This window comes from Cygnus atratus, chromosome 19 (assembly GCF_013377495.2).
Source record: "Cygnus atratus isolate AKBS03 ecotype Queensland, Australia chromosome 19, CAtr_DNAZoo_HiC_assembly, whole genome shotgun sequence".
Taxonomy (NCBI): domain Eukaryota; kingdom Metazoa; phylum Chordata; class Aves; order Anseriformes; family Anatidae; genus Cygnus; species Cygnus atratus.
In genome coordinates, this window is record NC_066380.1 from 4,050,578 (window position 1) to 4,077,284 (window position 26,707).

The 26,707-nt window shown below is 46.4% G+C and overlaps 2 protein-coding genes across 11 annotated transcripts in view; one reads left to right on the forward strand and one right to left on the reverse strand.

The window, feature by feature from the left end:
* Nucleotides 1-13,552, reverse strand: WDR5 (WD repeat domain 5). 2 transcript variants are annotated; one of them, XM_050714513.1, is made up of 14 exons: nt 13,305-13,552; nt 10,975-11,414; nt 10,040-10,148; nt 8,640-8,713; nt 7,612-7,701; nt 6,850-6,939; nt 6,391-6,474; nt 5,233-5,288; nt 5,065-5,111; nt 4,195-4,270; nt 3,475-3,508; nt 2,907-2,981; nt 2,071-2,158; nt 1-1,075 (listed from the first exon to the last, which is right to left on the reverse strand). In XM_050714513.1, exons 2-14 carry the CDS (start codon nt 11,053-11,055, stop codon nt 975-977), a joined length of 1,005 nt encoding a protein of 334 aa, XP_050570470.1. In that variant the 5' UTR covers nt 11,056-11,414; nt 13,305-13,552; the 3' UTR covers nt 1-974. The 2 variants fall into 2 exon arrangements, with proteins under 2 accessions (XP_050570470.1, XP_035411091.1); XM_035555198.1 differs by having other exon boundaries at nt 10,975-11,165; nt 13,305-13,516.
* A 6,983-nt stretch (nt 13,553-20,535) lies between these two features.
* BRD3 (bromodomain containing 3) overlaps nt 20,536-26,707 on the forward strand; it is a 41,198-nt gene continuing 35,026 nt past the window's right edge. For 4 of the 9 annotated variants that reach the window (XM_050714500.1, XM_035555056.2, XM_050714499.1 and 1 more), the window contains exon 1: nt 20,569-20,697. The gene's annotated coding sequence lies outside the window, so the exon portion shown is untranslated. Of the gene's footprint in view, nt 20,698-26,707 lie in introns of all 9 variants that reach the window. The other 5 variants (XM_050714503.1, XM_050714501.1, XM_050714504.1 and 2 more) reach the window with 3 other exon arrangements.

Below are 26,707 nucleotides of genomic sequence, written 5' to 3' on the forward strand. Positions count from 1 at the left end.
TACACATAAAATCCCACCTTTTTATTATGGCATATGGAATTTGTTTGGATGTGTAAATACCACATGGGTATGACAAAAGGGGAAAGAAATACCAATGCTGAAATAGATACAGAGTCATGCCATTATCAATACAGCTTCATACGATGGATTTTCAAAATACAAAAGTCTGGGTTTCTTTTTACATTGAAATAACTTTACAGTGTTCCGTGAGCTCGCTTTTATCCAGAAGAAGAAAAAAAATATGCTCAGAATAGCTACAAGCAGAATTAATTTTAATGATTAACAGAAGATTTGTAACTGCTCTAGAACAGCATCTATGAAACACACTTAACAAGAGGTAAGCAACTATACAGAAGGTAAGAGGAGATCTTCACCACAGCAGTCAAAGTCAGTGGGGCAGGAAGGGGAGGGGGAAATCTGGAACTGCATGGTTTCATTTGGTCACAAAGTTTGAGCTGAGTGTTTAAAATGAAGCACCTTTAAAGATGCAGTACTCCTAGTTAAAACAATACAGAAACTTTCAAGACTAGAATCTACATTCTGAAAAAATAAAAAAAGTCAGACATTTAAAAAAAATCCACGCATCTCTAGGCTCGTGACTTAACTTACTGTTAGAAAGCAGACTGGCAGCTCTTCCTTAAGCAGCAACAGCGCCTGGAAGTAATGCCACCAGAAAGTAAAGCATCTTTGGGGTGTCCAATACAAGCTGACACTTCTAACGATGTCAGAGTGATCCATTTGTCTGCCAAAAGATTAGGCAAGAAAAGGAGACACTGCATCTTTTTTTTTTCCACCACGTTGCCCGGTTCTAGCAAAGAGCTAAGACGTTTTCTTTGGGCCAAGACTAACAGAAACCACTTTATCAAATATTCTTCAGGTTTCCTGCCAAACTGGATTTATTATTCTCATGTGGTTTTTTAATATTTTTTTAAAAACAATTTTTCCTGACAGTCTCTAAAGTGATACTGGAACGTTTAACAGTCACTCTTCCACAGTTTAATTGTTTTGTCGTTTTCTAGTGCTGCTGATGCAATGATGTTTTCTGTTGGGTGACAAGCTGTTGAGATTACAACATCTATGCAAAAAGAAAGAAATACAAACATCATTATTTAGAGCAATGAAATCAGGCTCATAGCACGTTTCTGGAAAGTAACATGTATTGTTGCTACATCTGAAAACAGCGTAGACCAGTTACTGTTTCCATGTAACAGAATTAAGAAAAGTTATTCAACATTCACTCCGTATATGGGAGAAGAAATATTTGCTAACAAAAAAGCATCCCATAGGCAGGCTCAACTTGAGAGCAGTAGTCAGGGAGTATTTGTCAGGCTACAAAATGAAAGAATCTCTAGATTCTAGTTCTTGCCTACCTCATGGCAAAGCTCTTGGTAATTACATCAGGACACAGCTAATAAAAACCCTGCTCAGTACCTTTCCTCGCAGGTATGGTATTGCCAGCTAGATACACCACTTAGTCTTCAGAGTCTTGCCCTAATCTGAAAAACAAAAGCTTGCTGCCACTGCCCCGAGGTACAGTCTAAATCCACGGTCCTGCAGAGGAATAAGCATGCTTATGTTTCACAGCACAATTCCTCCTAGTGAGCGCAGTGGGAATGGTCTCTTTTGGGATTCGGACTGAAGTACCTATCAGCTGACCTCTCAATACATGCTAAACCTCACCTTCAAGAAGTAGGTGTACAAACACACAAACAGCAGGACCGTATTAGTTCTTATCCTTCCAAGAGTTACAGCTTTAGGTGTTCAGAGCAACTCAAACTCATTACTATTATGAGTGGCCTAAATATCTTGACCAGCTCTGAACTCAAGAAGACATCTTTCCAAGCTGATATCAAAATTTTTACAGTGAAAAAGTACACATTTGCAACGACCGTTAAAAAGCCTTCATGAAAAGGAGTGAACACTGATGGCTCAATTAAGCTTCAGCTAGTCGAGAATCTATGGGTCTGACAGCCAAAATTAAACATCAGTGAGAAAACGCTAAAGCTAAGCCCTCATTACAACCTGACATAAAGGATATTCTATCAATAAAAACAAAATCCTCTTTCTTACCTGTGTGCCCTTGTAATTTCTGTACAATCTCTTTTGTCTGAAGGTTCCAAATATAAACCAGGTTGTCTTCTGAACCGGACACAATCCACTGGAGGGGCAGAGGAAAGTTATTTTAATCTTTGTCGTCATCTATATCTAACAGCTAGTACTCAGTAACACTTTATTATGATATTATAAGGAACTTACATGACTATTTGATGTGGTTTGTTCTGTCTCAGCCTCTATTCAGTGCATACAGGCAGCAGAAAGTTTTGTTACACCTTCTGTATGCCAGAGGAGGAAAACTAAACAACCAAAAGATGCTGAAGTCCTTCCGTGTTAGGAGTTAACCTCTGCTGACGTGCTCCGCCATCTCAACCAGAGCACACCATCGTATCCTCGGACGGCTGCCTGCTGTACCGCTAACCAATACACACCCAGCTGCTCCCCACTTGGGAACGTCCTCTGCTGCTGCAGCGGAGGGAGCCTGGCCACGAGGCAGCAGGACCACCCAAGGACAGACACCACAGGCACTCAGAGGTAGATGGAGCTTCCCAGGACAGCTCCTTCTCCCACTGCCCTACGGCACCCATGAACCAGGATCTGCTAAGGGAGGTTTCCATCCCCAAACTACCGCTGCGCTTCTACAAAATTTTACCGTTGCTAGTTCATTGGCATGGCCTCTACTGAACTGAGTATTTTTCCTCCTCTTCCAGACAAAAACCAGTCAACAAGATGATAGAGATGTTTTGGAATCAAATTACAGAATGAAGACGCTTGCATCATGCTTGCATGCCCATGGAGAAAACCAGTAAAAACTGCACATCAGTTAAAAAAAAGTCCAGATAAACACTAACCTTTCCGCCGGTAACGGAGAAATTTGCAAATATGCAGTACTTTTCATTTTTGTGTCCTGTGTACGTCTTCAGGCACTGAAAGTGAAGAGCCACAAGGCGTAAGCATTGTTGGGAAGTAGCTTTCTCACAGCCAAGGACAAACTCTCTTGTCAGATCAGGCTATAAATATATCTGCCTGGGTTTCCCTCTCTGCCAACTCACTTATCTAGAGGATGCATAGGGCATTGCTGTCCTAGAACACTAATTTTGAGGATAGGAGGAAAAATAAATAAATGTCACTTCCCACCAAGAAAAGCAACAACAATTTAATGTTTAAAAGAGAAAAAAAAAATTTTATATATATATATATATATATATATATAAATAAAACTGTATTCAGTGTCTTGGGCCTATACAGGAGCATAAACAATTTTTTTTCAAAGGCATCTTTAGTCTTCCTTGATAAAGGGTTACTAACACTTTTTTCTATAATATTCCTAAAATGTTAAGAGAGGTTAAAAAGCAAATGAAATCCAGATTCTCCAATAAATTTAGATAAGTCTACATAGCAAGACAGGACTGTTCTTACCTTTCCTTTGCTGTAGTCCCAAAGTTTAAGAGTGCTACAAAACACAAAAAAACAAAGATTAGTTCTTGCAGTTTTTTCACCAATTTCCTAGTAGCAGAAAGTTTCTCCATAGCAGAGCTTAAATGGGGCATTTTAGCCTGGCTTTTCATTGACTAGCTGAAAAAGACAGGCTACAGTCGTGAAATTCTATGCACAGATGCTCAGACAGACAACTACCAGCCACCCAACACAGGAAGGGTAGGTCTCATGAAAGCAACAGCACCATTACTGTCTGTGAATGGAGATGACAGACCGACTAATCCCTTCTCAGACGCTGCACAGAAGTTCTCCAGGTGAATCATTAATACAATAAGCACACCTGCACTGCTCTTATGCCTTACACAAAAAGTTGTTTTTATATTGCACTCTTTTATAGGCTAGATTTTCTCTCTTGATGTTACAAGAGAATCATATGATTAGTGCGAGAGAATGCTGAGGTTTCAAAAGGTACACTAGAAGGAATGGACAGGTCTTGCAGTCACTAAGCAGTGCCAAGGCTTTAAAAACAGAACCTCTGCCTGTGACATCAGCAACGTACAACACCTCACAGATTTTCTAAGTTTTATAGTATGTATGAAGTTGTGTAAAGTCATTACTGTGACAGCTAAACAGCAGCAAAATAAAGTTTTATCTGATATTCATGAACACTTCAAAGCTTGTGGATTTTTTTTAAATACCTACTTGTCCAAAGTTGCAGCTAGTATGTATTTGCCATTTGGGGAGAATTTCACAAAAGACACTGGAGGGTTATCATCATCTACAGTGAAAATAAAAGTGATTATTAACCAGCGCACAGTTGCATTGCTTCATTGGCAGAGAATTTCTTTTGACAATAATCTGTTGTTAGCTGTCTCACTGAAACAAGCTTTCAGTTTTGTTATCCCTTGGTACTTCAAGAAATACAGATATAAGAAAGTGATTGTTTTCAGTATTTCAAGAAAATGATATTTTGCTCACAAACATTTTAAATAACCCTTTGTAACTAAATTTTCCTTCTTTGCATCAGCACTTACAGAGCAGAAGTATATCTATACCTTTTAAAAACCATTACATTAAGAGCATATGTTGCTAATTTGCAGTGCCATGTAACTTGTCTATATAATGCTTTATAAGAATATGAAAGACCAGGGAACATATGCCCAACAGGTAGCTTTCCTTTATTATCTTTGTTCACAAGATGCCTCACGCTGACAACCACCACCAATAAAAGCAGGCAGCTCGTGCAGTCACAGACTGTTTCCATCACATCCAACAGCATGAACAACTTCGTTAGTTTTGAACTGCTGCACAGCAACCAACTGAATGGTAGAAAACTTTGAAAAACTCATTTATCCTGCAGCTATACTATGTAACACTCCAAGCTTAAGCAAGTTTCCATAGATGTGATAGTTCCTCTTATTGTAATAGCTAGGAGGACAACAGTGTACTAATGGAATGGTAGGAAGCCTGAAAAATAGAGGTTAAGGAAGTCACTGTTCACAGCAGTGATGCAGAATAGCTGTATTGCAGCTAAACAGCTAATGGAGCACAAACAAGAAGCCTTCTACTTACCAATCAGTGTTTTCAAGCACTGTCCTGATGCCGTATCCCAGATTCGACTATAAAAACACAAGACTCGTTACTACCAATATAAGATTTAATCTTTCTTTTTTTTTTTTTTTTTTTTTTTAAATATGCAACAGTTTTAAAGCCTGCAGCAGACAAGAAAAACCTACTTACCAGAGTCCGTCATAGCTACTTGACACTATCAGGGATCCATCACGATTAAAATGCACCTGTAATATTATAGAAGGGGGAAAAAAACTTTACTTACATTTGTAAAAATCAATGTTTTAAGCCTCACTAAAAGTATTCATCTTCCAACACTAACAGTGTAAGTCGTATGAATGGAAGCAAAGAGTCAACATGATATCGAAGCAACAGGTATGAATTTAGATGGGTAACACAATCAAAACGAGATCCCCACCACCCCCCAGTCTGCCTGGCATAAATGGAAATGGGAGTTAACCACAGCTGTTTATTCAAGCATCAGGAACTGGAATATACGTTTCCTCAGAAGCTAAGAGCAGCACCTTAACATGAACACAGCATTAGCTGCTCAAATTATAGTAGTGTCTAACCTGGGGTGGCACCTCAAAATTTTAAGGACACGGACCTTAACCTCTTATGTAACCAAGTATGTTTTGAGGTCAATTTATTCCCTTCAGCTCTATCTCAAAATACTATTTAAAAGAATAATTATTGTTAACGTACATTTTCAAGTGTGAAATCCAGGCAAGGCAGAACAATTGTACCAATCGCATTCCAACAGCCATGTTTTAACACATCTGAGGCTCAAAATTCTTTTAGTGTTTCCTTCACTTCAACAACATTAAGAGTTAAACACCTTCTGTTTTTTCCTTCATTTTATTAGATACTGCTGTATCCCAAGTTACTTTAAACTATTTAAATTACCAAGATTGGAAATGGAGTGTACTACGGAACTACCCTGGTCTGGACAATAGCACTAGCTTGGAAGAAGCAAGCAGACACACAGCGGTTCCAGGCTGTTCTCCGACCCTCAAGTGACAAGCAGTCTGTACCCCTGCATCAGACTGCCAGACTCGGGCGTATCGGCACACCACTATTCACTGCACACCACTATTCACTGCTCCCCACATTAGCACCCAAGACAGAAAACCATGTAAGCCTCACACGTAACACTCTTCATTTTGTTCTCCTTGAGCAACGACCATCTGCAAACCAACTGCAGCCCATCCACGACGCTGTATAAGGGTTCATAATAAGAATGAGAGCACAATCCCACTCTTCCACCAGAGGTAGGAGAGGAGCTGCCCTGAACAAAGCACATTAGCGTGTTTATCAGAAAGGACTTACAGCTGAAACTGGGTCAGAATGAGCAGGCAATGTCTTGAGGCACTTCCCTGTTTTCACATCCCATATCCTCACGCTTTCATCAAACTGAAGATTGAAGAAATGCACAAGGTGGTTTAATGATACACCTATTTGTGGCATACAAGATGTTATAACTTGATGCAAGTCTAGACACACATCGTCCTCCAGTTGCACTGCAGCCTCATTAGAAAGGCCAGGGCACAAGCACTACACAGGGTAGCAATAACAGACAGGGAGCACAGTTCCCTTCAACTCTTACTCCACATGCAAGGAAATCTGCATATTGAGAATGGGCTGAAGGCTAGACTGTGTCCCGAAGTAAGGACAGCAATAACACTGCACAGCTCACCCAATTACAAGTTGCGTTTGTGGGGGAAGACAAAATTGAAACAAGGGGTGTGCAGCAATTGCTGTGCACTAAGGAAAAAAAAAATCACTTACTGATCCAGAAACGATGAGGTTTGACTGAGGGTTGAAGTTGCAGCAGAAAACGTAGTTACTGTGCCCCTTCAGCGTCTTTAAGCACTTACCCTGAAATAATATTTAGCAGAATTAAATATATAGCATCCTCTACAGCCATACATGCATTCAGATAAGCTGCATGAAGGTTAATAACCATGCAGCACAAAGAAACCATCTCTAACCCCAGACTTAGATGGGCAGAGGACCAGCTACAAGAAAACAATAGAAAAGAAAGACTTTTTTCAGTGAACGCAGCCAAATTTCAATCCCTCTGGGCAATGAGAGAAAACCAAGCAGTTTAACATATCTAATCAAAATTAAACCAATTTACCCAGTTTTCAACATAACTGCAGAAAAGAAAGGGGGAAAGAAGCAAAGAGAAGTGAGCCTATGATGAGAAGTTACAGAATAGTTCAATCTGAGAGGCTGCTTTCAGAAACGAAGCCTGCAACTGCACTGCCACTGTAAGACTTTAGCACTCTCAGAAGAAAACCAGACTCCTCATGGTACCCGTGAGCATCCCCTTCTTTCCAAAAGCATGCAGCGTAACTCACTCATCCTCACAGCCCATTCAGCCAGCTGCTCGTTTTAAGCAGGAAAGTAGGAGCTATTACCTAAAGAGGACCAGTGCTTAAAACTCTACCTTCTCTCATCATAGCACATCAAGCTCATCTCCCAGAAGAGCTTGATTTACGATGGCAATGCTGGGGCGAAGGTAGGTAAATAGTAGTTTGTCCTTACCGAGCTTACATCCCATATTTTGAGAGTTTTATCATCAGAGGCAGAGACAAGAAGGTTGGAATCTGATGACCAAGCAACATCAGAGATACCCTAAAACAAAGGAAAACAATCCTCTGAGCTCTGTTTGCTCACTGACACATGCAAATGGAAAACCCAGGCTGCATATTATATTCACAGCTGAAGCTTGAAAGAAAAGTCAGCACTGGCAGCTGGGAATTCATTGATCTGACTGGGGTACGGCTCCTTTGACACTTGCTCATTTTAGGCTGAGCCATACGCTCCAAAAACATCAATGGCTTGTTCACATAGCACTTACTGTGGCCACCAACACCCTTTCTTGGAATTCATAAACAGTATGCAACACAAACTCATCTGAGTAAGTGGTTTCTCACGATGACAAATGGCTTGCTCTTTCTGGTCTGAGTCCCTAAGGGCTGGAGAACAACAAGATTCTACTGGCTTTTCTTTTGGTGAATCTTCATCTTTGCTTCTGAAACTTCAGCACATAAGAAACTTTGGGAAACAAAACCGGAGGGTTTGGGAATTTGTGTTTTCTTAGAACTTTGGAGAATGAGTAAGTGTTGTGTTTATGTAGGCAAAGCCACAAGAAAATTCAATCTCCTTAAAAGGCAAGCCATTCTGCTCCAGATACAAAGGAAAGAAGGAACAGGACAGAGTGTTACAGTTTATAGGGATTTTCACCCAAGAATACGTTGCCCCTTGTAGGAGGTCAGTGTTCCCAAAATGGAGGGACTCAACAAAATGGCTAGGCAGTGTGCGTGCAGGTTCCTCATTATCAGTCTGCACTTTTATTTCCAGCTTGACCTGGTATCACCTCAGCAATTCCAGTCCCAGGATATTGCACAGGACTGTATAAACAAAGACGTACAAAACGAGGCTAAAGAACAAGCCCTCTACACAAGTCAAACTAATCACGAATGGAAAAGTCTGGACGTGAAAAACAAAGCAAAGGAAATTCCTTACAAGTAAATTCATACTCAAGCGCACAGTGATCTCCTCATACTCACCAGTTTATGACCAGATATTGTTTTTTCAAACTTGCCGTCATACGCTCCCCAAATTTTAATGAGCTTGTCAGCAGCTGGAAAAGAACGTACCAGTTAAGAGACTAACAGCACCGACAGATACATCTGTCCTTTCTAGATGGCGAGAAATTAACTACGTCTCTGCAAACAGTGAGTAGTTTTCCCTCCCCAGGCAGGCGTAGTGGATGAGGTAGTATGTAACTGGTGAAGAACGGTTTCGTACGCGCCACGCTGCAGCAGCTGAGATTACATAAACTGCCTGGAATGCGCAGAGTCTCCAGCTACTTCAGTCTCTCTGATGACAACTTGGGTTTCTACTTTTGTTTCAGATTGCCAGTGGTAAGAGTAGTCCTGTTCCACGAGGAATGCTGAAACGCTTTTGCCCAGAAAGAACAAAAGTGACATCACTACCTGGACTGAATTAATGTCTGCAAAAACCCAAACATATTATCCGTTTTAACTCGCAGAACAGGCCAGAGAAAGAGGTTGATATTTGCCAGAGGAAGAGGTTGGAAAACCTTGGGGTGGGGGAAAGGGTCTTTCATAAGGATACTTGAACACAAAAAGGATTTATACACGGTGTGCTGGCCTTATAAAGGCAATCTGCAGTTAAGCCAAAGACCTAAGTCATTCCCATGTCTGGAAGTTGTTTGACTGGCCCTCAGCGTCGGAATCAACATTGTTCTTTTTAATTGCCCTTTCCATATATATGGATCCTCACCGAGGGTTTATGTAAACACATTTTCAAAGGAAAAGCTGTCAAGCAACATTAACCACCAAAAAAATTAAAAGAAATACCAAAGCAGTCAGGGAGAGAACTTGATCTACCACCTAAGAGAGCAAGTAGTGAAACACTATATATAATAACATCTTCTGCACATTTCACAGGGATAATCAAAGGCTCTGACTCACTGAACACCACAGGCACAGCGGACAGCAACACGTGGCCAGTCCTTCATACCACACTACAATCCAGTCTGGTAGTGCAAAGCTATCTTCCTCAGCTCCCAGAGCTAAGCTCTTGCCTGCAGGTACTGCACACACAGCTCAGTTCAAAGGCTTAAGCTCGAACTTGAGCGATACAGAAATGCACAGGGGAAAAAATCCTGTGCTTGCTTTTGCCCACTTGCTCAGAAGAGAAAGCTGAACAGGAGAGGACTCTGATCTGGCAACACCTACGAGATCCAACGTCCAAAGTAACAGAACTTAAAAGCTGAGAAGCAAATCATCCCAAAGGCTGCCAGCTTTGGGATTGCTCCTTTTAGGAAGGACAATGACACTACATCCCCCTTCCATTTGATGAGGGTAACGGTAAAGACAGGTAGTTCTCCAAGGCCCAAACATGCACATTTTCAACAAGGTAATAAGAAGGCAGTACTTACAGGAACTGGCTAGCCACTCTCCGTTAGGACTAAACTTCACCGACGAGACTGCCTTTGTGTGTCCTGCTAATGTGAACTTTAGAGCATAATTTGGTTTTACTGGCGCGGGCTGAAAGAAAAATACGTATGAATGAGCTTAATCAACTCCCAGTAGAGTTTCACAGCACAAAGTAATGGACTGCATGAGTATTCACCATAACATACATTCTACTGTTTACATTTTTTTCCCCTCTCCAAATTCAAAAAAAACCATGCTGTCAGGAGTCTGCGGTGCCTTACTGCCCATGTGCACCACCAACTCATCCTTGATAAGAATTCCACCCAAGCCAGGAACAAACAGATGAGAAGAACGGTCCAAGCATAAAGTGCTTGGCAGATTAAAATAAAACTCTTGGTACCGATCTGTGTAGTACTATTAAACATTTGTAGTTCTGTTCTTTGTTGAAAATCAAACCACAGGCCAACTCCTCCAGACCCCCAAAATCCCAGTTTTTTCCACTATTTCACCATTTGTGAAGGCTTCATGGTTAGACAGCAGCATCTTCTTTCAGCATCTGCAAGGCTTCAGAGAATCTGACTAATGACTGCTTTCCCGTTTTGCAACTAAGACCACACGCTCACCAGCTCTACAGTCATCTCTAGGCCTTCCAAAAATACAAACCACCTGAGCTTTTAATGCTCAAAGCGACGAGAAATATTTCCTTAGCAAGAACTTAAACCAACAAAACCTACGGCTACAGAAGAGGCTGTTTTTATCCACCTGCTTTACCCATAAGATCCTCAGCACGTTTTCATCTCCAGACAACAGCAGAAGCAGACGTCTTGAGAAGTTCTTAATCTACATTTGATTCAATCCTCTAATTCTGGTTTGCCTGGCGAACGCGCAGGTAGTTGCCATGTGCATTTACACAGACATTGTTCGGCCCCACACACACCTTGCTCTGATTGGTTGAGGAGGAAGGAGTAGATTGTGTTTTGGTGGATTCTGCATCTGGCTTCTTTTCTTCTGTTGCCATGGTTCTGAAGCTGGCAAACGAGACTTATGGTGCTTGAAGGGGAGAATGAATGTGCTGCTTCAAAAGGCAGCCCTTGCCACAGAGGGCAGAACCGCACCGGTAATGAAAACCTGGAAGAAAAACAAAATATTCTCAATAGCTGTCAAAGAAAGATCGTCAGCAGCTAAAAGAATGAGGTCAGCCTAACTGCAGATCTCCAGAAAACAGCATGAAAAACTTATCTGTAATCTGTCGTATAGATATGTACGTCTTTTCAGCAACACAGCAGTATTTTCTGCCTTCAGGTCTATTAACGTGCAAGACCAAGAGTCCAACTCGTGGCCTTTTATTACTTCTTGGACAGCATTTTTCACTCTGCTCTGTTCCAAGCAGAAATCGTTAGAAATAAAGCAGAATAGCATTTAGGTGCAGTGGGATGTTTCACATCATATTCCCCAAAATACTTGTAAGAAGTACTTGCATAGCACAGCAAATACAATGGTTTATAGAAAAGGCATTTCCAAAACCTAAAATCCTACCAGGATCCTTTCATCTCCTAATTCAAGTATTTCAGTCTCATATTTCTCCCCTAAATGGCCTGAGCATCGCATCATACCTTTCTCTGTCTGAGCGTTTCACCTGACTGAAAGCCAGCCTTGCGTTAGCCTCGGCAGACTCGCTTTCTGTAACAGAACCTGATAAAGCGCAGCGCCAGTGCTCTGTAGTCGGGGCCGATGCTGCCGAGGGAACAATCTCCAGCTACATTTTAGCCTTGTACCAGAGGAACCTCCAGCTCACACCGTAAGGATTTGTCTTTAAACTACATTTGCAACGTCCCACCACAACTACCATTCTTTTTGCTGGTGGCAGCGGATTTGAGAGCCAAATCATTTGCTCTTCCAGCAACTACTGGTATTTTAAGCAACTCGTTCTTGGGATGGGATGGGAGGGAACAGGGCAAAGTGCTACCAGTTGCCTGCCTGCTTTAATAAGCGCTCTCCGCAGCGTGGATAGACTTCTCATTGTTGCTACCCGTGATTTAAGTTTTCTAATGCAGATCACATTCTTTTCATCTGGAACTAATCCGGGGACTTGAGCGAGCACGCATCCTGCTGCCAGCACTCAGCTCCGTCCCAGGGAGGGCTTCTCCCTGCGCCACAGCATCTTGCACTAAACGCAGCACCTCGGCAGCGCCGGCGAGGGCTTGCAGCAGGGTGATCAGCAGCGGGCAACAAGCCCCCCTTCCCCACCCACCTGCCCTCGCCTCGCCGCTCCCCATCATGCCCAGGGGAAGTTCTGTGGGAGAGCCCAAACTTTTGGGGGGGGGGGGGGGCAGGAGGAGCCATCCAGAGGCATGCAAAAGTGCATGAACACACAGCCACGCAGGTGTGCACACACAGAGGCATGCAAATGGAAGCGTGTGCACACATGCAGGCATGCACACACATACAAGCACGTATGGCTGCAAGCACACGTGCAAGAGCATGGTATGGCTCCAAGTACATGTACACATGTAAGCAGACGCAGCTGCAAAGCATGCGTAGCTGCAAACACATGCAAACAAGCATAGTATGGCCCCAAGTACACGTACACACGTAAGCATGCATGGCTGGAAGCACATGCACAGAAACACTGTATGTCTCCAAGCACATGCATCCATATAAGCGTGCACGGCTGCATGCACATGCATGCACACACATGCACGGCTGCATGCACATGCATGCACACATGCACGGCTGCATGCACATGCATGCACACACATGCACGGCTGCATGCACATGCATGCACACACAGCTAAAAGCACATGGACATCTGCAAGCACACACATGCAGGCACGCACTACTGCGAGCACACACCCCCATGCAAGCACTCACAGCTACAAGCACAGACACAACCATGCAGTGCTGCATGCACACGCGCGGCTACGAGCACACGCCCACATGCAAGCACACAGCGCTGCAACCGCGCGCACATGCAAGCGCGCACAGCTGCAAGCACACGCGCATGCAAGCACACGCGCGCCTGCAAGCATGCACGGCTGCGGCGCCCCCCCGCATGCACGCGCGCGCACCGCCCCCAGCGCGCGCCGCGGCCGGGGAGGGGTCGCGCGCCCCGCGCCGTGTGGAGAAGGCGGCGGGAAGAGGGGGGGGAGGGAGGGAGGGAGGGGGCGCCGCGCGCGCGCTGCCTGAGGGGGGCCCGGCCGGGCGCTGAGGGGAGCGGGGAGCCGGGAACCGGGCGCCCCCCCCCCCCCCAGCCCCGCGGTGACTTACCGGGGGCTGGGGAAGGAGCCGGGGGCTGGGGGCCGGGGGCCGCCGCCGCCTCCTCCTCCTCCTCCTGGGCGCAGAGGCGGGGGCGCGGCCGCGGAGGGAGGGGGGGTGGGAAGGGGAGGAGGGAGGGAGGGGAGGGGGGGGGGATGCGGCGGCGGCGGCGGCAGCGGCGGCGGCTCCGGGGCCGCCAGGCGGGGGAAGGCGGGAGGGCGCATGCGCGGTGCGGGCCAAAGGCTGCACAATGCCGCTCTCTCCCGGGAGCGCTACGGAGGGGCCCGAGGGCCAAAAAGGGGCGGGGAGCGCCTTAAAGGGGCAGGCGCCGCCCTCCCGGGGTTGTTGGGGGGCGGTGTGGGAGGAATTCAGTGCTCACCTCAGCGAGGATGGGGCTGGGAGCGGTGTGCGATGCCCCTGGTTTCGAAAAGCACCTAATTTCAGCCCGTTAAGGCCCAGTAGCTCGCTCAGGCACTTGTCAGTGGTTTTATTTCGTTCCCTCAGCCGCAGCTGGGGCTGCACAGCCCGGTTTTGGCCAAAAACAAAAAAAAAAAAGAAAAGAAAGAGACACGTGTCACTGACTGGCCCAGGAAGGTCCTCGGGCTCCAAAAAATCCGAGTGGCAGCTAGGAAAGGAAAACAAAAAAAAAAAAAACACGAAAAAAAGCTGTGGTGCAGCAAAGCCAAGGCCCAGCTCCTTCCCCCGGCCTGGAAACCCGCAGCCGGAGGCTGGGGATTGATCCCTGCCCTCCAAACGCCGGGGGAAACGCAGACACGGAACTGACAGGGCTGCCTGGTCCCCACAACATTATAGGAAACAAACCCAGTTAAGTTCCTGTCACCAATTCTTCCAGATAGATTTGGCGTAAAGTATTCGTTCTTTGTAAAAAATAAAGGGACTACAGATCAGATCGGCAGGGTAACGCTATGTGTTTATCCAGCTTGCACAGGGGGGTTTTGTTTCTTCCATGCTGGAGATGAGGGTTGGTCTGCATCGTGCCTCTCACTGCCTGGTTTGGAAGGTTTTTGCCTGATATTTTCTATACTGAGTAATACCTCTCTGGAACCTGAAAATTGTAGCCTCAATTACAAATACTAATCATAATCCTAAACAACTCCTAAGCCTCTGAGTGTCCTGGACTTTTATTTTAACAAATTTGAAGTTTTATAAACCCAATTTGGCAAAGTATTTGGTCACATGCTAGATTGTTTTTTTTGACAGAAAAAGGCAGCCCAACACGCACAGGCATTTCTTCGGGACTGCATAATGTGAGCACCAGGGGATTTGCATGGACAACCCATGAAACTTAGCTTGTTGGTTATGAGTCAGCCGTGAGGGTCCTTCTTGCTCCGCGGGCCTTGCTGCCACAGCTGGGATCAGCAGGATGTGATCTCTGTCCAAATTCCCTCTCTGTAAAAGACTGGGCCTTGGCAGGCTTCTCTCTCACAAAGTCTTTCATTCCATTTGGTTCCCAATAGCCTGAACTTGGTGACCTGCCAAGTACACTGGAAAAGACACCTGTCTGTGGGGTGTTTTTTTTTGTTTGTTTGTTTGTTTTTTTCAGGGGGGAGAAGCTTCCCATAATGATGAAAAAGAAGAAATTTCCATGAGTGGCTCAGATGGTAGGGAAATGACTGCTTTCAGTGAGGCTGTGATTCCTCTGGATGGCTTTAAGTGTGTTAGGAACAGATCTGAGGCCATGGATCCTGCTAAGACTAACATATGCAATTTTGTCACAGGTTCCACCGAGACGAGAACTGATCCAATCCTGCAGATTTCATCCAAAGGACATTAATGTTTGTGGAAAAGCTCCCACTAACTTCAGCACATGCTGGATCTGCTCTTTAGACTTGACGGCTGCAACCAAGCACATGCTTACGTTTGCAATGGTGAGTAATAAGGCAATAAGCTTACGAGCTATGTAAGTCTATGTTTATGTTTTGGCACAATTAGCAGTCTCTGTTAGGACTTCTATTTACTTGGGCCGCTCAGACAGCAAACAGAGGGAGCACAGAACAGACGTACTGCATGTTTCACACTGTTCAGGAAACATAGGGAGCAAGGACTCATGAGAGACCTGCTGCTTCTTTTAGGCTCTTAAAGAGCAGCTGATGCCTGACATATAGCTGTTTCTGTGCGGTTGCTAATATGCTGCTCTGTTTTTTTCCTAAATCCCAGATACATCACATTCATATGTTTCTTCTGGGATTTAAAAACAAACACTGAACCTTTTCCAGGCTGATATTTCTACCTCCCCCACTACAGTATGAACCTTACTTGCATTACTGCCAACATTTGTTCATTTAAAACTAGGAAAACTTACCCCAGTGGAAAGCAGCGAGGATTTGATTCATTGTGCCCTGGGAGGGATGTGTATACTTAGCCTGGGCACAAGGGCCCAATGGATGTCGAAGAACTTCTTTCAAAGTAAGATTATTGAACACTGCATGTATAGAATTCCATGTCAGGGAAGACCTGCGAAGAAGCAGTCCATGTTTTGGTAGGAGAAACATGGACTTCATGCAGGACTAGAATCCTGCAATATCGTTCAATGCAGATTCCCCCCAGTGCAAGTCACAGCCAAGTTGATGCGTAAGGGCTGCTGATTTGAGGGCCCCAGACCGAATCACACACGGTCTGATTGCCAGACGTGATGACAGCCTCTCTCTCCCAGCCTCTTCAACTGGAGCAGCAGGTTCTCAGCACTTCTGTGAATCAGGAACGTTGTTCTTGGCTGGTGCAAATGGTTGCAACTCCAGTGACTGGATGGTTCAATACAACTAGCTCACATCCCTGGAGTAACTTACATAAAATGTAAATATCTTTGTCATTTAGAAATTGAGATGTTTGAAAGTGTTACTGTTGTGTTAGAGCTTCTCTTTACTGTTTTTCCGGTCTGTAAGAGGGCAGAATGAAAAGTAAGAAAATACACAGAAATACGTTAGGGCTTTAGCCAGCTGAAATCTAGCGTGTTCTGGGATCTGTTAACTTAAACTGCCAACTCAGTAGCACACACTATTCACAAGCTTGCTTTCCTGTGCAAACCACTGTGTTAACAGCAGGTGCTAGGTCTCTACATCACACTGAATGTGTAACAAAACCATTTAGATTAAGCTAATTTCCAAATAAAAATATTTACTGTGGCAGAAGCTACATAGCCATATTAGCTGGGCAGTTTCTCTTCACCTCTCAAATTCCTTTGGTCGTGTCCCTTTTTTTTTCCTTCCACAACAGTTTAGATCTTTGCTCTGCTTCCTTCCATAAAAATAAAAGTGTCTCGGCTCACTGTGTCCCAGCATCCAGCTCCTCCAAGTAGTGCTTCTTGCTACATCCTGATAAAAGACACGGAGATCAGAGCATTATGTGGGCTTTTCATGCCTTTCCTCTCCTCTGCAGAGGAAGCTGTTCATCTTTGTTTCTTTGTTCTGAGAACTGCCAGTCTGGAAGGACACTATTAAAATCCACTTCAGACCCTCTATTGGATATTGGCTGTCTCCAGAACAGCATTTAGATCATAATCAAAGCTTATATTTGCAGATGAACACTTAAAAGATCCGTTGGGTCTTGGGCTGCTCAATTCCTTCCTGTCCTCTGATCAGTTATCATAGTGCTGTGCTTTTTGGGGCTTGTAGACGTACTGGCTCACGGGTTCTCTGTTTGGAGTCTCTGCATACCCCTCTCCTGATGAAGAGTGAACACTAAAAGGACAAAAGTCCTGTAGACACTGACACACTGACACCTTTCCCGGCAGTGAGTAGCGAGGGTGGCCTCACCAGTTGGCGTGGCCAGGCTCTCAGAACTACAAAAAATGAGTCAGAAGAGCTGCATCCAAGTTCTTGCTCTGCTAATGATCCCCTGCATCATCATATTCTCTCTCAGCTTCCCCAGCTGAAAAACAGAGCTCATAATATTTTTTTTTTTTACACCTACGTAAGCTGTTAGGAGGATTATTGCATTGTTGTGAATTCCACAGATGAAAGGTACTACAGAAGAACAAACTGTAATTATTGTTTCAAACCTCTGCCCTAGACCTGTCACCCTTACCTTATTGAATAATGCTTACTCAGTCGAGGAAATTCTGCCGCTATGGTGAAGAAAATCATGAGTGAAGATGACTCTCTTTTGCAATAAGAACATTTATCCCCTAGCATTCAACACCCTTGTCTCTGCCAGTGGGATGGTTGGAGTCACTCATATAATCTCAGTCACTCAGTACACACTCTTATGCAATACGCTGTTTGGACACTGTTGTTTCTTTATCCCAAACAGGACTGTAGTTGAATAAACTCTCTTTTTGCGATGGCTAATGACGTCCACTCGAGAGGTAGCAGCTCCTGGTAATAGGATTTTCCCTGAGGCCGCTGATAGGTGAAGGCTCTTGGAGCCCGTGGTGGCTGATGGCTGACAAAACGGTCAGAATGGCCAAATCTGCCTGCCTTGAGGCACGTGGAGCTCCCATCAGCCTTTCACGTGCATGCAGAGGCACAGTGTGCCTGAGGATGTGCCCAGAGATGGAGGACCGAACTCATTGCTGATGAAGTATTCAAAACACTTCAGCAGCCTTCCCCGCTTCCAATCTGTTTGCAATTTCCAAGTACAAACACTAACAAGGAGCTTCCTTGCTGTAGGAAACTATGGTTTTGATGGTGAAACAGGCACTGAATGGTGAGGTAGAGAATCAGAACCTTACGGTTACAGCTTACACCTATGGCAAACGTCGGGAAAATTGGTGCTCAACGTTAGTCTTCTCAGCAGTCCCTGACTACTATTAAATACTGTTGAGTGCAATTATGCAAGGCACTGCGTGTGGTCATTTCTCATAAAACTCAACAGTCCCACAGAGATAAGCATCTCCCTTTTCTGATTCTGCCCACTCTTGTTTTCCAAAGACTCAAGTCCTCCCCTTGACAATGCGAGCAGAGAAGCAAAAAGTATCAGTGCTGACCAGCCCTGAAAACTACTGTTCTTGCACAAATAAGTTTTTCTCGTCAAACCCTATGCACAGAGCTGCCTAGAAGGCTGTACGTATCACTGCACATTGAGGGTTAAAAGTAGTGCAAGGGCAAGGAGTAAATACACTGCCGGTGTTGGTTAACAAGGTACTAATTGGGTAACTGGAGGTGCATCTTAAAAGACCACAGAGGTTAATCAAAAGGCTTTGGGTGAACCTAGGGTGCTCCTTTGAGCTTAGGGAGCAGGTGATGGTAGCAAGAGCAACAAAAGCTACTGCTATAATCTTGTCTCTTACGGTGAAAGTCAGAAGTAAGGTATCTTGGAATAGTTAGGTTGTTAGATACTATGTATAAAGCTAATATGACAAAATTGGTTCTGAAGCTAATTTAGTGATTGCAACCATCTCTTCCTCAGTCTATGTGCTCTTATTTGGGGCTAGGTTCCCTGTGCTTGAATCATTCTGATTTGATTTCACTATACCTTACTGTACTGGGGCTTATCCAAAACGAGCCAGCACGTACCAGTTTGGCTGACCAGATATCTGAATTTACTGCCTTGCTTAAGGGAGGCTCTAAGGGTCCCTAGAACATGTTTGCTTTCCCCTTCTGTTAGACGATGTGGCTGAGTTCTTCAAGCACAAGTTTGCAGCCCTCCAGGTAGGTGTGTGAGGGACTTGGATGTTCCAGCTTGAAAGCTGATAGCTGCGACATCTCAGGGGACGCTTTCCCATGTGAGCTGTTTTGCCTGCTCTGGTTGATGCAAAATGAACATAATTTGGGATGAAATTTATCTGACGACCCCCTGCGTGAGATAAAGGAGTGTAAGGCGTATAAAGTGCTAAGGGTGCAGAGAGGGCTGAAGCGGCTTTCAGGGACCTGATGTCCTGAAGTCAAAAAGGGCAACTTGCAGATGCCTGTGGTAGGGGGGATCCCGAGTCATACACAAACCCCGCATGGGGTTTTGCTGTTCGTGTGGATGCAACTTCAAAAACTCTCTTAGAGAGTAGTTCTGTCCAAGAGAGGTATGGCTCTGACACTTTTCTAGTTCCTGAATTTGCACCAGATTTCAAATTGAGTGAAAAAGGCATTTTTCTGTGGATTTGGTTAAGGTATATGCACAGCTCTGCTTTCGTACTGAGGCAACCACAAGTCTGGCTAAGTGGAATTTTCCTAAGCATCTGTCCTCTTGCCTGTGCAAAAATCAGCCGTTGGATTATATCAGACTGTCTGAGAAGTTTCAGTGCTGTTGGTCACATTTTTCAAAAGCTAATCTGCTGGAAATAAGGTCTCGCAGTGAAAGTGCCTCCGCCTTATGGTTACAATAAAGTGACTTATTAATTGGCATCACCACACGGCTGTCTGTGTAACAGGCAGCGTGGCAGCCTCTGCTGGCATATGTGGCCATACAGAAACCCCGTAACTAGTTCTTATGTCACGGTGGCTCTCACGTTTCCTCTGGATTCATTTATTTTCCAACAGTTTTCTTTTTGTGCTGCAGCAACTGAATCCTACTTTGGTGTGTAACAGTACCTTTTAACTTTTTTCTTCTGTTTGCATTCGTAGATTTGCTTCGGGACACGGGCTGTAGGTCTTTATGGCTTGGAAGTGTTTAGCAGCGTCCCTGTTTGCTCTTGTGGTGGGTGGGTGTAAAATCCTTACTACTGATGGTAAACATTAGATTATTTTGTGCTTGTTTTCAGCAGTTGACCGTGCCGTGGAACTCACCAAGCAACCCACACCGGGCTCGGGGCTCTCCGGACGGATTTTTGGGGCGATTTTACCACTACGGCTCGCGCTGGCCGCCTTCTATTTTTATTGCGGCTTGCATTAGGCGTTGCGTAACGAACAGGGGCGCGCATTACCCAATGCAAACCGCGGTTTCAGAAAAGCACGGGCCCAAGCAAAAAGAAACACGGGCCCGAGAAGAAAAAAAAAATATATATATATATATACATATATATAAAAGCCCAACAAGCACGGACCAGCCGGCTGCCAGCTTAGCCCCGTCCCAAGGAGCAAGCGGCTGCCCGCGGGGTCCCCAGCTCCCCATCCCCGGGCTCTGCACCCCCTGGGGGACCCCGAAGCCCCCCGGCAGGATGTCGGGGACCCCCCCGTGTCCCCCCCCAGCCGCCCCCCTGCCCCCCGCCTGCCCCGCTCCTTCCCCCGCCGGGGCCGCGCCGCTCCCCGGCCGCTGCCGCCGCCGCTCCCGGGGGAGTCCGGGGGGGGGACTGGGGACTCGGGGGGGCCCTGCCGGCTCCTGGGACTTGTAGTCCGGGGGGTGGCCGCCGCCTGCAGCCCGGCCCGGCCGGGACTACCGGCCCCACATGGCCTTGCGCCCCGGCGCATGAGCTCTCGGGCGCTGGAGCGCATCTATTCTGCTGCCTTGCCGAGGATAAAAAGAAGAGCAACTGGAGGGACCGTAAGGCAAACGGTGCTGGAGCTGCCGGGGCAAAGTAATCTATTTAATCTTTCCCTTTCTTTGTCGGATGCTGGGGCGTGCGGTGCTAGCACCGGGCCACGGGTTCGGGAGGGAGGGAGGGAGGGCGGGGGGGGCCGGGGAAGAAGCGGGGGAAGGCGAAACCCACTTGAGAAAGGCCAACGCTGATTTATTTCTTTATTTTTAAATTTTTTTTAATTTTTTTTTTTTTTTTTAACCCTCCCCTCTTCTTCCGCTCCTTCTTCTTGCGGGAGCCCCGCGCCGCTCCCCGCGGCCCCGCAGCCTTTGTGCGCCGCCACAATGCAACAAAGCGCGGCGGGCTGGGCACAGCCTGCCCATTGATTTCCTCCCGGCCCCGCCGTTCCTGCCCACCCTTTTCTTCTGCTTCTGCTTCTTCTGCTGCTGCTGCTGCTGCTGCTGCTTCTCCTCCTGCCTCTTCTGCTCCTCCTCGCCCAGCGCCCCAAGGCGCCCGGGCGGCCGCGGGGGTTGCGCGCCCCGGCCCCTGCCCCTGCCCCGCGCAGGAGGGATTTAGGAGGGATTTGCTTTCTTTTTTTCCTTTCCTTTTTTTTTTTTTTCCTTCTTCCTTTCCCTCCTTCTTCCCCCCTCTCTCGCTCGCTCTCCCTCGCTCGCTTTCTCTCTGCCCGCCATCTTTTGAAGGGGGGGGGGGGGGGAAATTAGGGGCGAGGGAAAAGAGGGCTGCGGGCGCTCTTGGGGGAAAAAAGGGGGAAAAATAGGAAGAAAGGGGGGAAAAAAAAAAAAAGAAAGAAAAAGGGGGGAAGAGGCGAAGAAAAAGGCGGGGGAATAGACAAGGGAATAGAGCAGGAGCGAGTGGCCGGGGGCAGCTCCGCGGGCGCGCAGGGGGTGCGGAGCGGGGCCGGGCAGCTCCGGGGAGGGTGCTGGTGTGGGTACGGGTGGGTGCGTGTCCGTGGGTGCGTGTCCGGGTGTGTGTGCAGCTGCTGGCCCTGCGCAGGTAGCCGGCGTCCCCGGGACTTCGGCAAATAAAAGGGAAGCGCGGGTTCGTCGTCCAAACTTTCCGCGCTTTGAAGGCGCAAAAAGCTTGACTGCGGACTGACTGCTCGGTGTGGCGCTGGGGGTAACGCCACCGGTAATAAAACATGCGACTTCAAAACAGCCTCGCTTTCCCTCCGTTCGTACGACTTCTTAGCTTTCGCACCTCCCCGGGCGCTGGGGATAGAGCGTTATTTGTAGCCTGCTTGGTTTCGCTTTCAAACAAAGCTGCAGTGTTCGGGGCGCGGAGCTGCGCTCTGTAAGCGGGAGGCTGAGCCTCGCAGGGGGCCGGGGGGGGGGGGGGGGGGGGGGGGGGGCGAACGGGTTTCCTACCGAGATGTCTTCCGACAACACGCAGCCTGCCTCCTGGAAGGTTGGGGTTAAATGCGTGACACCTCTGCACCTTGTGTGCACCCCTCTGCCGATGGCTACGGGAATCAAAAGTTACCAAAATAAACTGATTTTTTTTTTTTTTTGGATAAGCAAATGTGGTGGCTTCAGTACTGCTCTAGCGTTTCGAAATTTTACGTGCAAGTTGCCTGACGTTAGTAAACAGTAGGTTAGGGGGTAGTGCAATTAGCGAAGCACACCTGCTGTTCCTTGCCGGGAATAGAGAAGTGGAGAGGTGGTTTTGATAAGCTTGTTAGTATTTTTAATGTATTCAGTCTCTGTCAGCCTCCTAAGGGAGTGTCTCTAGATTAAGCTGGAAATTTGAGGTTAAAGCTGGAGCTCGTGTTCTTAATTTGCTCGGCAGTAAGTCAAGGTGTTAGAGAGGACTCGGTGTCTACTGTATGTGCTGCGATATAGGAGTGAGAAGTGTGGAATAAACATGCACCGAAACAAACAAGAAATCCCCAACACAGTCTGGCTGCGTTGCAAGCAAAAAACCTCGATCTGCATTGCTTACACTACCCAACAACTTGAGCGCGCTGTAAATGCGGAGTCCTGCCTCCTAATCTGCAGAGCGCAGCTCTAGCAGACTGCTGCGTGTCTTATTTTGTTAACGCAGAAGTTTAGGGAGTTTTTAATAATCCACTCGGAGGCTCCCGCTGAAACGGAGCAACTTCTGACCTCGGAGCCTTCCTTTTTGGAAAGAATAAACGCTAACATTGTGTTTTCTTTCTCTTTACTCCACGCTGGTTAAAAATACTCACTCACGCATGTACTTAGTGCTTTGAGACAATGTTTAATAAAAGGATTGGGGAGAGGGTAATAGTCTTATTCAACATTCAGCATTAGCTTGATTGCAATATTGTCTTCTATACGTGCCGCCTGTGTGGTGCTGGGAGCTGAGGCAGTAGCTGTCCCAGTGAAAGGCTTTTTTAGTTTTAGTGACCTGTGCCTGCAGAGTTTAAATTAAAAAAGAATGCATGTGAAATGCCTGAGGTTTGTTCTCCAGGCTGACTTTGGAGTCTGAGCTGCATTAGTTTCAAATACAAACGAGGCTCGATTACTTCTGGAAATAAGACCGTTGTTATTTTAGCGCTGAGGTGCTTTCAAAAACTTTAGTTCTTGTCATTTAAAAAATATTCAGAAGAAAAGCGTGTGTTAAAAGTCTGATGGGCCCGCTCAGAGTGTGTGCTAGGCAGCAGTGCTGCTCTTCTGTCTGCCCCTTAAGGCTGGTTTTGCTGGTGTTCGCAAATGCAGCGTGTTTCAGTGCTTCCTGGGGCTTCCACGAGTTTTTACCGGCGCTTCATCGGTGCAAGTTGTGAAAGATGCAGTTTATTTTTTACCTCTTGGCTTTTGGAGGGCACTCGTGCGTTCCCACAGCGCACGAGGGGCGTGGGGCAGGGGGCTGTGTGCTTCCAGCCGAGCCTGGCTGCGCTCCTGGAGTCCTGCTCCTTCTCCCCGGAGTAATCTGGGAGCCCGATCAGCCCCGCCGACAGCACAAACAACTCGGGAGTCAAATCCCTCTCCTCAGCAGCAGCTGAGTGATGTAGTGAGGTCTCAAGTTTCAAAGGCTTAATTACTTTTACAAAATATATTACTCTCTGTCTACTTTGGTAAGCTATCAGGTGCTTTCAGTGCAGGCAGAACCGCGCTCACCTAAATCAATGAACAAAGAGCGTTTTGCATTTCAGCATTGCTGATTGTTTCTCTTTAATCCCGGTTGCTCCTTCTTTGCTAATTTGCAGAATTCATTAATCTGCAGCGGGTTTCCCAATCATTACCGTGAACCTTATGTTTTGTTTTGTTGTTGCTTTTTTTTTTTTTTTTTTTTTTCCTTAAATTGCCACATTATTCTCCAGTAATAGCCCAGAACACCACTGTAAGCAATCGAGTTCTGGGAATTAGGAAGGAGCCATTGTTTGCTGTGCTGCTCAGTGAGCTGTCAGGACATTTTGGAAGGATGTGTGCGTCTCGAGCTTTTCATTCCACAGTGTCTTACTGTGATGTTCGTGCGGCTTTGTCAGTCGTTAGTGCTTGCTGGAGGTGAACATCTTTCTTTGGGGCACACTAACGGCGCAGTAGAAGGGAGGAAGTACTCTTTAACCCACTTGCTGCAAAAGGCAACGTTAAAAGGATTTAAATTCTTCAGGAGAGCAGTGTGGAAATTTGCTGTAGTGCGCTGTTAAGGCTGCTTTTTCTCCTAGTCCCTGTTCCTTCCCCCAGTCTTGCTGATAAGACACTGACTGAAGAAGCACTTGCCTCTTTTGGATTCTTTTCACACCTTGCCGGGCCTCAGCCTTTTTCCAGCTTGAGTCTGATAAGAAGACACCATCGTGTCTGGGTGTATTTCAGCAACACGGATAACCTGGGCGGAGGAGAAGGTTTGTTTGAGTTTCTCATTCCTTTGCTGGACCAGAGCTTGATGTTTGCCTCTCCACCAGCAAGGCAACAGGTGGAGTAAAGACAAACCAAGGTGAAATTTCTGTGAAATGGGGACTGATCTGGAAGAACGTGACCTGGCTTAAACGATTCCAACCCTAAGTCCGTTTGGCTTCAAACTTTGAGGTTTAGACTCAGTTCTGGTTGACCCAGGTCAGCTGTGGGAATGACCTTGTTTGCTTGGAATAAACAGCATGATGCTTGTGGTGGTTGTGCTTCCTTTGCCTTGAACTTCAGCGATGTCCTGGTTTCAGCTGGGATAGGGCCGGTTTTCTTTGCAGCTGTTGGTATGGTGCCATGTTTTGGATTTAGGAGCAGCGTACTATCGATCACACGCTGGTGTTTTAGTTGTTGCTGAGCAGTGCTCACACCAAGTCAAGGACTTCAGCTTCTCATACCTTACTGCCAGGGGGGAGGCTGGGGTGTACCAGAAGCTGGGAGGGGACAGGACTGGCCAAAGGGATGTCCCGTACCATATGGCATCATGCTGAACCATAAAACTGGGGGGAACTTGCTAGGGGGGGCTGCCACTGCTTGGGGACTGGCTGGGCATCGGCCAGCTGGTGGTGAGCAATTGTGTTGTGCATCACTTGTTTCATGTATTCTTTTTTTTCCTTCCCCTTTTCTTTTCTATTAAACTGTCTTAGCTCAGCCTAATAGTTTTACTTTTCCTGCAGGAGCTTCGAGAGAGGCTTAGGGGTTGTCTCTTCACTTTGCAGGGAGCTAAGCTGTGGGTGCTCGCAGCGGGAGCTGTGTTTGGGGGGAGCCCACATCCTTCTGTTGGGATCTGCCCACATCCCCAGTCAGCGTTCCTCTGGGTGTGCAGGGGGAGAGAACCTTCCTCCTGTGGGTGTGTTAGGCAGGGGGGAGCTCCTTCCCCTCCTTCCCCCATTTCGCAGCATCAGCTCCCTGCACAGGCAGGATGCAGGCTTCAGAATCCAACCTTTTTCCCTTCTTCGCTGCCTGGGAGTTTAAATCAGACGCACAAACGTGGGCAGTTGAGACTGCCTGATGCCCTCTCGGGGAGTGACAGCAGCTTAGCGCTGTTTGTTCACGCCTCAGCTGACCTGCAGCTTCCTCGCGTAGCTGGGTAAATTTATGGATCTACCCAACCTGAGCAAAATCAGCGAGGCACCTTTCATCTGAAATAGTGGCCCGCGTACAGCCTTTTGCACTTGTTTGCTCTAAGTTAACACATTGAGTTATTGTTCTGGGACAGCATGTTTGTTAAGGCGAGGTGCTTGTACTGGTCTAGAAACAGATAAATGGTTAAACCAACCTAACTTTAACGTTTTTAGGGGATAAGTGGCGTTTGGAAACGGGGGGGCTGCTGCAGCCCAGCAAGTTGCTGCTCCTCTGTCAGCCAAGCTGCAATAATTAACTTGGGGGGGGGGGGTGCTTCCTCTGCCCCGTTACCAAGCGTAACATTACTGCGGCTCAGCTAACGAGTAGTAATTTTATGTCATGGTAATCCAATCCATTTCACTTCATTGTCCATCCCCTCAAACTGACTTGAATGTCGTGTATTGATTTAGGTAAGCTTTGTGTGCTCAGCAAAGTTGCCGTACTGTAAACCCAGCGTGATTTAAACCAGTAGCGGCTGACCCATGCTTACTCCAATTTTAATCATTTTATTTTTTTTTTACTCCAATTTTAATCACTTTAATCATTTTAATGTGTGAAAAGTAAGTGTAAAAATTGAGTAGGAGAAGATGTTGGAGCACAAGAGGTGTGCAAGAGGTCTGCTGGTGAAAGAAGACACTTTCTCTGAGTTCCTTAGAAGGTTCTGCCGCGTGCTGTGAAGTGTGTCGAAGAAGTTAGCGTGTGGATCTGTGTCTGCTTGCTGGAAGTCTGTCTTCTCTGTCAATGTCTGCGTGGAGCTGCCCCTAAGGATAACGTCTGTTGCACTTGTAAATGGCATTAGTGATGCAGATACGTGGTCGTGCAGCGCTGGAGATATAAGGGAGCACTGTGGTGTAGGTGATCAGGTACACAGCAGAAAGCAGTCCTTTCAACAGGTAACGCAGAGGAATTGAACTGGTTACCTGGGCTCTGTGTTTTGTACTTTGCTCCGAACACTTTTTGTATTTAGTTTCATTAAGAGGAGTTGCTCTTCCTGTTCCACGTAGCCTCGCAGCTTGAGATGAAGGTGGAATTTGGCTGTATCTGAAAACCCCTCCCAAACAGGT